This window comes from Chenopodium album, chromosome 12, assembly GCF_948465745.1.
Source record: "Chenopodium album chromosome 12, dcCheAlbu1.1, whole genome shotgun sequence".
NCBI lineage: Eukaryota > Viridiplantae > Streptophyta > Magnoliopsida > Caryophyllales > Amaranthaceae > Chenopodium > Chenopodium album.
Genome location: NC_137845.1, coordinates 18,866,767 through 18,879,136, shown reverse-complemented (window position 1 = coordinate 18,879,136; position 12,370 = coordinate 18,866,767). Strand labels below are relative to the sequence as shown.

The window sequence follows — 12,370 nt, the reverse complement described above, 5'->3', positions numbered from 1 at the left end:
TATCTATCTATACTATAGATTAAAAAGCGTTTCAAATCAAGTCCACATGCCACATGACACTTTCCCGGTGTTTCGAATCAAGTTCACATGCCACATGGCACTCCCTCGGCTATCTATAACGCTATTATTCCATGTCATTACACATTTAAAAATCTAAAAACATGATTCGTATAAGATTCGAACTCTTTATCTCAAGGTGATTTGATAAGAACTAAACATTGAGCTATATATTAATATGTGTCTTTAATATCAAATAAAAATTAATATATTACAACATAATATACACAATAATTATCATTATAATACAAGATTTGAATCATTAATACATTCACAATTATTGTAATACATGTTATAACCCGAGGCATCGTCTGGGCCCAAAAACTAGTTAAATATATATTAAAATACGTTTATAAAAATGTCCATGTATCATGTAATTCCTTTTACGTTACGCCACGTCACTTCACAAACACTTCATGAAGCCACATCACCTACCCAACATCTCTTTATGCCACATCATCATTGAATTAACCTTAATCGTTACGACGCCATGTCACCCAAGCAACCCACATTACTTCATAGAAAAATATAAGGTTATGGGGATTCAATTCGAACATCCAACCACTTATAACAAAGTTGGCTATTTAACCATCTTAGTCCATTATCAAGCATGTTATAAATATGAAAAAGAAATGTACATAAGTGTAAACCACATGATTTTATTATTAAAAAAACACATTCAATAATAAAAATTAGTTTATACTATATATTAAAGTGAAAGGAACGGTGCCACGTGACACTCTTCAAAGTATTTGCACAATGTATGTCATGTCACTATTCAAAGGTTTATGCGCCACATAAGCTTGCCACTTCATTTAACAAAATAAATTATGCTTTGAGTGAGAATCGAACCCGTAACCTCCAAACTACAAAAGATCATACATTTATCATATCAACCAACTTTGATTAACGTCTTAAATTTAACATAATTAACATTATATATTCCTTTAATATATTTAGTAAATTAGAGGTTATATTTTTAATTTATATTTCACAAGATTAGAAAATAAATACATATGAGGTAAAAATAAATAATAAAAAAGAAAACAATAACACCCGAGACAACGCCCGAACCACACACTAACTATACAAACAGTAGAAAATAATTATCAAATTAAAGAAGTACAAACTAGAAACTTGGGGCATCGCCCGAGCCACACACTAGTTTATATATTAAAATGTATTTATAAAAACGTCCATGTTGTGTTATGAAGTTCCTTTTAAATTACGCCACATCACTTCACAAACACTTCATGACGCCACATCAGATCACCTACACAACATCTCTTTATGCTACGCACATCATCACTGAAGCAACCCACATTACTTCATAGAAAAATATAAGGTTAAGGGGATTCGAACATTCAACTACTTATAACAAAGTTGGCTATTTAACCATCTTAGCCCATAATCAAGCATGTTATAAATATGAAAAAAAAAAATACATAAGTGTAAACCACATGATTTAATGGAGTTGAGGGACGGTTTGTCCTTCCATCTCACGCAAGAGTGACACCTGGGTTCGATCCTCACCGCACCCCCCCCCCCCCACGTATCTTTCCGTGTAAAAAAAAATGATTTAATTATTAAAAAAAAAACACATCCAATAATGTCGATTTAAGATTTCAAAATCTTTAAAAAATACCTTAATTGTACAATAACAAAAGTAACAACTCGGGGCAATGCCTGGCTACTCGGTAGTTAAAAATCAAAATATGATACTTAAGGAGAGAAAAATCTAATGACCCATTCATGACCATGAACATGACCGTTGACCAAGGGTGAGCAAACAATATGCACGTGCCACTTGTCATTGTATGAGTGGGTTGTCATTTATTTTTCTTATTTTTTGATGAATATTTATGATCGATCATAAAAAAAATTAGAGGGCAACCAATGAGTGTATATGGACATAACTGGGCATGGATAAAGTGGAAGAGAGAGATATTTATAAAAAAAGTTGTTGACCACCATAGGCTTGGGCAACTAATGGCTTTGCTCTGAATTACTATGCTAATTGAGTAATCTCATAAAAATATTGTTGGCCCGCCAATATTCTACCACACACGTCATATTTATACAAATCAAAACTTATATTCAACAAATAACTATATAATTAGTATTTAGCCCGTGCAATGCACGGGTTATAATGGTTGTTAAATTTTTTTTAGTACTACGTATTTTTTATTGAAGGCTTGTTCAATTGCATATAGGGAGATCTCTGATGGAATTTAAGGAAAAGAAAAGTGTGAAGATACAAAGTGTGATGTAGTAATATTTCTTTTTACCCCCTAAAAAAAAGGTAACTCTAACCAATACATCTCAAACTCTTTTTGCTTTGTGAGCCTTTAAAATTGAAACGGATCATGAAAACTTATTTAAAAAGCTCAGCAAATGAATCTACAAATTACTGATATGTGAAAACTTTTTTTTTCTTCCAATAATTACAAGATTGCCATTGACATTCGCATAAGTCATAATTCTTGTACTGTTCAAGCCTAGTTAACCTGTATTTCGTTCTCTCTATCCTATTGAATAATTTGAATTCCTTAAAAGTTTGTGTCTTAAAACACTAAGAGCAGAGGAATATGTCACCTTCATTAGCTATTAGAAACTGATTATTGAAATACAGCCTGATGCCAGTGATACCACTTCATACTCATCCATTCCTATACTGCCATCATATTTAGCATAAAACTCCCCTTCCACTTCATAAAAAATGCAGGCACATTCTACTCATCACTCAGCAGCCATGTAGTCAAATTCGTTACCTTGCTGTTGAGACATGATTATCTGCACTTGTATGCCTTAACATAGGCATAAAAAACTTTAGACTAATTAATAGTATTTATGCATAATTTCCTACATACCTAAAATTAATCTAAAGTCCAATCAATTGTTTCTGTCATCGCTCCAATAAAAATATACAAAAAGTGGCAACAACCCATCAAACAATTTACTTAACCCCTATAATTATACTCTAGAAAAATTAATTGCCAATAAAATTGTATATACTACATGTCTATATCTTCTACTTCCTCTGTTTTCTTTTAGATGCAACACACCCTTTAGTGCGGTAATTAAGAAAGGTGGGGTTTACATGATATAATAAACTTTAAAATAGAATGAGTGGTTGTTAGGAGTGTAATTTAGTGGGTCATGTGCTTTAAATAAGGGGATATGGTATAGTTTTTCCCTAAAGTAACTTTCCTTTTATAGTGTGTTGCAAGTATTGTGACATTTCCTTTTTAGGGAAGTGTTGCATGTAAAAGAAAACGGAGGAAGTATGTATTTTCAATTACCAAAAAAATAGAAGAAAAAATTAGAGGTAAAATTCAATATTCCCCAAATACATTTTAAATCTAAAAAGCTCCTACCGATAAACAATCATAACCCATCAAACCAAATTGGAACAAAATACTAAACATTGAGGAGAAACAAAATCTCAAAAATCCTTTATACTCCGTGTGTGCCTACCTTTAAATTGCAACCAAAGATTACTAAATTATGAAACAATAAGGTAAACAAAGTATGGATATTTTACAAAATAGAAGAAAAAAACATAACCTGTTGATTAATTAATTTTTGAGACAGAAGAATATGTTGCTATTTTTAAAAAAAAAAAAGTTAAATCAATTGGTCGCTTTTTACTTTTTTAGTCTATAAGTCCATAGAACGTATAAATATATAATTGCTTTAAAGTATGTACCATGAGATGAAATCTAAACTTTTTTTTTTTTTTTTTTTTTTTTCAAAACCACGAAGGCGAGCATCTAAACTCTTACTTTGAGCAAATGATACTTCGTATATCAAACTCACATCAACTGATATTATGCAAACTGATACTGCATATTAAGTTTCACAACAAAAACAAACCAAAAAAATTACAGAGTAATCTTACTCATATTTAACCTAGATCAAAACTACAAATAAGTGAAAAAAAAACACATACAAAATACCCCTGGACAAATTCCTCAACAAAATCATCAGTAATTGGCATTAAGTAACCCAGGTTTCACTTTTTCAAACTATTGATTAGAATGCCATAATATCTAACTTTAGGTTGATATATCTTACATGATACTTAAATTTTTAATATACAAAAACAGTAACTATTTGAATTATGGAATTGAGATTAACATGATTACACCCACCATGAGTTGCTAATTGACGAAAATGCTGATAATTGGAAAAACAAAGTTAAAAATTTGTCGAAGATGAAACTAATTGTAGTTTGCAGCAACCTCCTTTGTTTTCCTTCCATAATTTTCTAACTTCTGATAATGGTGACAATGATGACAATACAAAGTTTCCGCCATTTTTGTTTTATGCTCTTGATTGATTACTTTCCCCGAAACCTTAATTTGATAGTAAAATCAATGATAAAACTTGATGAATTTGACGGTTTGTTGTGGTTAAATTAAAGAATTTTGATTGGATTTTTATATGTTAATTAATGTTGAATTCAAAACTAAAAAATCGAATCATGGTATAGGAGTGAGAAAAGGGAAGAAGAAATAAAAAAGAGTTTTTAATCAACATATTGTTTTGGCGTGAAAAAAGATGAATTGAAACGTTGTTTGGGAAGAAGAAATTACAGAGGAATGATCGAACAAAGTGTCTTTTGGGAATAATAACTGAATATTAGGGCGTAAAAGTTTTTATTTTTTTACCCACAACCAAAAAAAAAAAAAAGGAAAACTGAAAAGGACAGGTGGCACTCTAGATTTCTCTTAAATTTTCCTGTTATTAAATACTCCGTATTAGTATTGACTACTCTTATGAAGCAAACATAAGGGTTAGGGGAGGAGGCTGGGAGTAATAATTTAGTGAAAAAAGAAGAATTTCTATTGGATTTATCAATCAAAGTACAAGACAAAATTATAAGAAGTGAACAAAAATTTAATTTGAGATGATTTAAACCAGAAGCCACACGGCTATATTTTATCGTAATTAATTAGTCAAAGTATTGTTTGTGAATAATGCCATCCGTCTAAATGTATTTACTAAAAAAATGAAGAAAGTACATGTACAATGATAATAAGGTCAAATTGTGTCAATTATCTGGAACATGGAAGGTAGTACAACTTATAAATTTTGTATTAATATTAATGAGAAATTTTGGTTCATGTTTTAAAAATTTGACAATGAAAGAGTATTAAATTAATCTATTATGGGGCTGAAGAAGTAATTCTTAAAGTACACAAAATTTACTCGTATTTCCTCTATCAATATGTGTTAGCCCAATTTAATTTATAACAGTACTTATAATATGTTTGTATGTAAATATCTTCAACTACATTTATGCAAACATTATACAATATCTTCAACTACATATCTTTTATCTACAATTAAACATTAAATATTTTTCCTATAATAACTTCCTTTTATTCATGTTTTTTTACCCTTAAAACTAGGGGTGAACATGGTTTGGTTTGGTTTGGTGCGGTTTGAGTCCAAACCAAACCATATTAGTATTGAAACCAAACCAAACCAAACCATAATAATACGGTTTGGTGCGGTTTGGTTTGCGGTTTATGATGTGATGATATTTTTTCCTCAAATATTGTCAAATAATATTTTATTAATTTATAATAAAGTTTTAAAAAGTAGCCCAAACAGATTAAATTGTACTACAAAGTTACAATAAAAATAACAATCAACTAATCAAGTGCTAATACATAATAAAAATAATACATAAAAATAAAAAATATTTATATGAATTACTATAAAGTTACAGTAAAAATAACAATAAACTAATCAAGTGCTAATACATAATAAAAATAATACATAACAATAAAAAATATTCATACGGATCGGAGTACTACATTATAGTCATTAATTATATAGTATTGACCATATAGTTTTTATTTATTATTCATGGTTTTTTTATTTATTCTTTAATTTTTTTTTTACTATATAATAAGTAATTTTTTTATTTAAAAATTATATAAATTTTATAATACGGTTTATTGGTTTACGGTTTGGTTTGGTTTATAATTTTTGCAAAACCAAACCAAACCATAAACCATATTTATAAAAAAATCGAGACCAAACCGTAATTTTATAAACCGTAAACCAAACCAAACCGCTAAAATACGGTTTGGTCTGGTTTGGTTACGGTCCAGACCAAACTGTGTACAACCCTACTTAAAACAGTTATTTTATGCCACATAGAAAAAAATAACCACTAATAAAAACTGATTTTTAACAAAAACAAAATAAAGAACATATATGTCATGTACAAAAACTACTCTCTTTAATCATACACAATCTAAGAGGATCACGCTATAATAATTTTATATTGTATATACGTAGCGTGTATCTCTTAGCTTGTTTTCATAATACAAGTATCAACTTATAATTTTTTTTTATTTTTTTTGTGTAAAAAAAAATGTTAAATTAGGGCATGTTCTGATTTACTGAATTAAGCTGAAAAGAACTGAACAGAACTAAAATGAATTGTTTATGAGAGAAAGAAATTAGGAACTGAATTAAACTGATTAGAGGTGAAGTGAATTGAGATTAAGCTTAAGAGAACAAACCCTTAGTGCATTGACTTGTATGCCAAATTTAACTGTATCAATTATTTAAAAACGGACAGAGTATAAGTGAGTGTGATTTATGGTCAAACTTTTTAAAATTTGACTCACATAATTGTAATAAAGATTATATCCTTAATTTCATGGAAAGAAATCCCCCAAAATTAAAATCCCACACGATTTCATCCCCCTACACGTGTCAAATTTCCATTTGTCATAAAACATTAAAAAATGTTGGAATTTGACAAAAAATAACGAAAATCGAGAGTCCAAATTCTTGTAAACTGCGTTCAATTTAAAACCCCTGTTTCACTCCCAACTCAAAACACCAACAGAGAGAAAGACAAACTCAAGAACGCTCCTCCTTCTGCCATTCTTTTTTCAGGTTTTTATTTTTATTTATCCCTTTTCAATAATTTTCTTGTTTCTCTTGAATTATTTTGTAATCTTGTTAATTTCAATGATATTTTTTTTTTTTTTGTAAGAAAATTGGATTAATGGGTATATATTTTTCTTTTATTGAATTCTTGTGCTAAGTTGGTTTGTTGTTGTTTTATTTGATGAAAATTGAGGAAAAAAAAGTGAAGGTAGAACGACAAAGAAATGGAGACAAAGAAGCAATCTTCTCATTGTTGGTGGTTTGACAGTTACAATAGCGCAAAGTGTTCTCCTTGGCTTGAATCTACTGTTACAGGTTCTTCTTTTACCATTAATTTTGGTTTCAGTAATGTTTTTTCGTGTTTTATTCGTCTTCGGGTTTAGTTGTTACGTTACTGGTTCAAATTATGTTATCGGCCGTACTCATGACTATTAATTTGGGACGGAAGGAGTATTTCAATTAGTGGGTTGATTGAGTTCAGCATATTTGGGTTAATAAAGATTACATTTTTTCTTGTTTTTAGTCCATAATTTCTGGGTTATGAATTCTCTGTTTGTACATTTTAAAAATTAAATTTTGATTCTTGATTATAAGTGTGTTTCAAAGTCACAATCTTTCCTCTTTAGGCATATAAATCTTGATTCTTTATTTGTTTCCCTGAAAATCTGTGATATTTCTGTGTTTTATGCTATCACCAAAATCATGAAATTCATTGCACCGAAAAAAAAAAAAAAAAAAAAATCATAATTTCAGTCAACAAGTCTTACTCAAATTAATTGTTAATTTAATTCAGAAAAATAATTAAAATTCAAATGTGGCCTGTTATTTTTTAAGGCTGGTAATACCGTAATAGGTTTCTTTGATAAATGAAGTATTTAAATTCAATGCAGTTCATTATAATTACCAGATATTTGATGTTTATGTCATTACAATAATCAGTTACCCGGTCAATCTCACTCTGTTGTTTTTAGAGGGGAAAGACGAGACAGCAAAATATTAAATCAAAACAAGTTCCATCAAAGTAATTAAATGTAGTAGGGAAAGAGTCTAAACAAGTTCCGGTCCGGTCAATCAGTCTTAGTTTCGGGTTGTTTTAAATATATCGCGTAATCCCTAAATTCTTGGATGAGAAAGTGTCACAAAATAATCATGCCAAACCTTATTTAGAGTTATTAAGTGTTAAGTAGCTCATAATCCTGCTTAAACTAAGGATGGATAATAATTAATTAATTTCATAATGTTACTTAATACGAGTAATTAATTACTGACAAGTTATGTACATGAATCATAGCACACAAATGTTGTGTTACTAACAAGTTATGTACAGAATATTACTTTAGTATAATTGAATGTTGAATTCGACCGTTGGAGGTTTTTAAAAAGATGTACAAAAGTTGTGAATTTAAAAATTGTGACTAGTGGAGTGTTGACTTTATGACCGACCGATCTATTGTGAATTTGAATACAAGTATGGTTGTTTAAAATTGTTATTTTTGTACAAAGAAAATGATGTAATTGTCTTGTCTAGTTCAAACTTTTAAACCAAGGATAGTGCATTATGTATTTATGTGGCGGTCCACTCTTTCTTTTTCTTGTATCTTTTTTCCACTTTTGTTGGTTTCTGTTATCACTAGCAAATGTGCAAACTTGTTCCTTGTCTAGGATTAGAAGTTTTCCTTTACATTATTTTAAAATATCTACTTCGTCGACTCTAAATTTTTTTCTTCATTGGATGAGGATTGTCTCACAAAAAAGTCATGGAGTACATGATTATGACCTGAAGTGAATTTGATCGGAATGAGTTATCATCTTTACTACAAACGTTTGTGAGATTTAAATGTGGCTTCAAGGGATCACTTGGTACTATTTGAAAAGGATAGTGTATTTGTAATATGATTTGGTTAAGTTATTGAGATAAATACTCTAATTATGAGTAGGAATCATCACTATTCGCCACCCATTTCGCTTTAGTTTCATAAAAGTTTATATCATTCAAGATAGAATGACTTTTTGTGTGTGTCATGACTAGAAATGTAATTGGAGCGAGTTAGTACATGGAGTCACATGAAAATGCTTGCAGTAAAGGTTGCGGTTTGATTATTAGCATGTTAATTACTCTTTTAATCAATAGTTGCAAGTTAAATCAGTTTATAGATCGATGTTATCAGATCCTTGTGACATTTGATGTTGTTATTGTCTTGTATTTAGTGATTTAGAATATAAGCATACACAATGAATGAATTCAGGCTTGCTGTTCTCATTTGTATTGCTGTTAATGTGACAGAGCTCAATGAGAAGACAGATTCAATGCTGAAGCTAATCGAGCAAGACGCAGATTCCTTTGCACAGCGTGCAGAGATGTATTACAAGAAAAGGCCAGAGCTTATAAGCATGGTGGAGGACTTTTATCGGGCTCACAGATCACTAGCTGAAAGATACGATCTACTTAAGAGTGATCGTGGTGCCCGTGTTAGGTCCCCCTTGAGAAGTTCACTCTCTCTACCAAAGGAGGAATATGAATATGTGCTTGACTCAGCTACTAACTCAGTTAAATCTTTTGATAGCTTTGCTGAGGTGGCGTACAGTTCTGAGGAGTGTGCTGAGTCTGAAATAGATGATCCTGATCACGAAGATGAAGTTGTGCAAATTGTTCAGGAGACAGAAAAGCCATTTTCTGGTGGGGCTAGTTATGATGAACTGATGAAACTGAGGGAAGAATTGGATAGATTGCGAGAAGAGAATGAGAATCAGAAGAACATTATCAAGCAGAAAGATGGGGAGAAAGAGGAGTTAGTTAAGCAATTGTCAGACAACATCAATAAGATCCGGGAGATGAGGGAAGAAATGGCTGCAGTTAAGGAAGATAATGTGCTTGTGATGAAGCAAACTAGTGATGTATTAGTACCATTTGACGAGGTGACAAAGTTGAAGGACGAAATGGAGAGTCTAAAGGTAGAGAACATGAATCAACAGGAACTGGTGAAGAAGAAAGCGGATGAGGTAATTGAGATAACGAAGAAGTTTGAGGAGGCAAAATTTGAGTTAATGAAGTTTGAGGAAGAAGCAGAGACTAAATATAGGTACTTGAAGGATGCACTTGTTCTAAAAGAGGAAGAAAACATAGAAGGTGCGAGGCAATTTGAGGAGGCTAAGTCTGAGTTAGCGAAGTTGAGAGAAGATATAAACAAAGAGAATGGGCAGACAAAGAATGAAGAGAAGCAAGAGGCAATCAGGCACCTGAAGGATGCACTTGTAGAAAAAGATGAGGAGAAACGCGAGGCAATTAGGAAACTAAAGGATGCACTGATAGAAAAAGACTTGGAGAAAAGAGATGCAATAAGGCAGCTGACTGATGCACTTGTAGAAAAAGATACCGTGAACAAAGAGGCAATTAGGCAGCTCAAGGATGCACTTGCAGAAAAAGATGAGCAGAAACGTGAGGCGATTAGGCAGCTAAGTGTGGCCATGGAAATCCTCAGGGAGGAGAGTAAGATGCTTAAGAAGTCAATCGTCGATATTTCCCCCAAGAAAAAGAATGCTGACTACCAAATTTTCAAGGGTGTTAATCTGGGCAAATTGTTCAACTTATCTTCGAGCAGCCAAGTTAGTGCTGTACCTCTGAAGTAAACTGACATTCGTCTGAACATATTAGCACATCTAGAACACAGTTTTGTTCCAGCAGGCATAGGGTCGATCTGAATCTAGATTAAGGATAAGGATTATGATACTAGGTTGTATAATATGTTATTGTAGGGTACATATGTTCGAATATTTGGTCAGATTGTAAAATTGCAGCTTGTATTCATGTATCTTAATACAATAATATGTGGCATATTTTTTTATTTCTATTTGAGGTCTATAATAAATTGTATATGTAAGTACTATAAACTGTTGTCACATTGTTCAAATCCTTCACAATCAAGGGTATGATATGGTTTTACAAATGTACTTTTGAGCAGCTGCAGGGTTCTGCCGCCCTTACAAACACTAAAACACTGATGAAAGTAATTTTTAGCAAGTAATTTGACTACAGGAAGAGCAAGATAATCCAGAGAAACAAAATGCTAAAGCCAGCAACTTGTGAGTCGTATACTTCGTATTTGATAACCTTCAGCAGACTAGTGTTTACTACAGGGTGCAACTCAAATACTCTCATGATAAAATTTATGTACTGAAGTCTTTCAAATGACTTGATAAAATTGGTATTTAAGTTTTTTAGTCAATTTGGCACAAGTATTGCATACTTGTGTAGTTGTGTATACCCTTAATAATAGTTGCCTATCTTCTCAACATTCCTCATCATTTAATCCAAGCGGATTTAGAAAATTTAATAAACTTATTAACTATAAAAGCATTAGGAGATGCGACAACTTTTTTCAAATATCTAAAATACGTATGTAAGATTATCAGTTTCAAATTGAGGAATAAGACCAATGAGAATGGATACGATTTTGGCTCATATTCATGAATATAAAGCTCGACAAACACTTCATACTTCAGTGCACAAAAGATATACTTCATATTACTTTAGTTTTTGTTTTTGTTAAGGGTAAAATACACCGCGATTAGGGTAGCCATTTTTTAACACTAAACTCGGTTAGTCCCCGGATGTGAAGTCGTACCTAACACTCTCATAGCATGTAGCCCAAATAATTCCTAGAGAGGTCTTGTGATTTAACAATCAACAGTAAAGATGCTTTTAACCACTTTTTTTTCTTTTCATTTTAAACCTCAAAAGGCAAATTTATCAGCTGCTTTTTGGAGGAGACTAACAAAGTAATAATAATAAAGAAAAGAAACAGCTTTTCCATTGAATTAGCACATAAAAAAAGACACTAACTATTGCCTCATCATTCACCTTTTGAAACCAAAAAATACAAAAAAAAAAGTTTCATTCAATTTCATAATTCATCAATCTCTTCCACTGATACCAAATAACAAAAAAAGTTTGTCCCCCTTGTTATTTTTTAGTACAATAAATTCTATAAACTACTCAAGTAACTTCAAATAAATTATCATCCTAATACAACTCAATCATATAAGTAATTAACATAAATATATACCAACTTTATCAAAAAGTAAGCTAAAAAAATACAAAGTGGGTGGTGCAGTATTACACCATTACAGTACCTTGAAGCTGAATTCACCAGAAAGCAATGAAAACAAGAATCACCATTGCAGAACTCAGTACAACAGATAGTTTCGAAGCGAAAGCAGAGGATTCCGGTATCATGGATGCTGTAGGGGACATGGAGGAAGGCAGTGATGAATCAGGATTTGGGGTGGAGAGGGAGTCAGGATTAGGGGGGCTTGGACTTGATGGAATGATTGGAAGTGACGATTCCGATGAAGGCGGGTTCGAGGCAGAGGTTGGTGTAGTAGGAAACAGAGG

At 31.5% G+C, this 12,370-nt stretch overlaps 1 protein-coding gene across 3 annotated transcripts; it reads left to right on the top strand.

The window, feature by feature from the left end:
* Positions 1-6,850: 6,850 nt before the first annotated feature.
* Positions 6,851-10,803, top strand: LOC145572188 (uncharacterized). Of its 3 annotated transcripts, none has more exons than XM_081631196.1 (3): positions 6,877-6,984; positions 7,172-7,293; positions 9,263-10,803. In XM_081631196.1, exons 2-3 carry the CDS (start codon positions 7,203-7,205, stop codon positions 10,603-10,605), a joined length of 1,434 nt encoding a protein of 477 aa, XP_081487322.1. In that variant the 5' UTR covers positions 6,877-6,984; positions 7,172-7,202; the 3' UTR covers positions 10,606-10,803. The 3 variants fall into 3 exon arrangements, with proteins under 3 accessions (XP_081487321.1, XP_081487322.1, XP_081487323.1); XM_081631197.1 differs by having other exon boundaries at positions 6,938-6,984; positions 7,182-7,293; XM_081631195.1 differs by having other exon boundaries at positions 6,851-7,293.
* Positions 10,804-12,370: the final 1,567 nt, after the last annotated feature.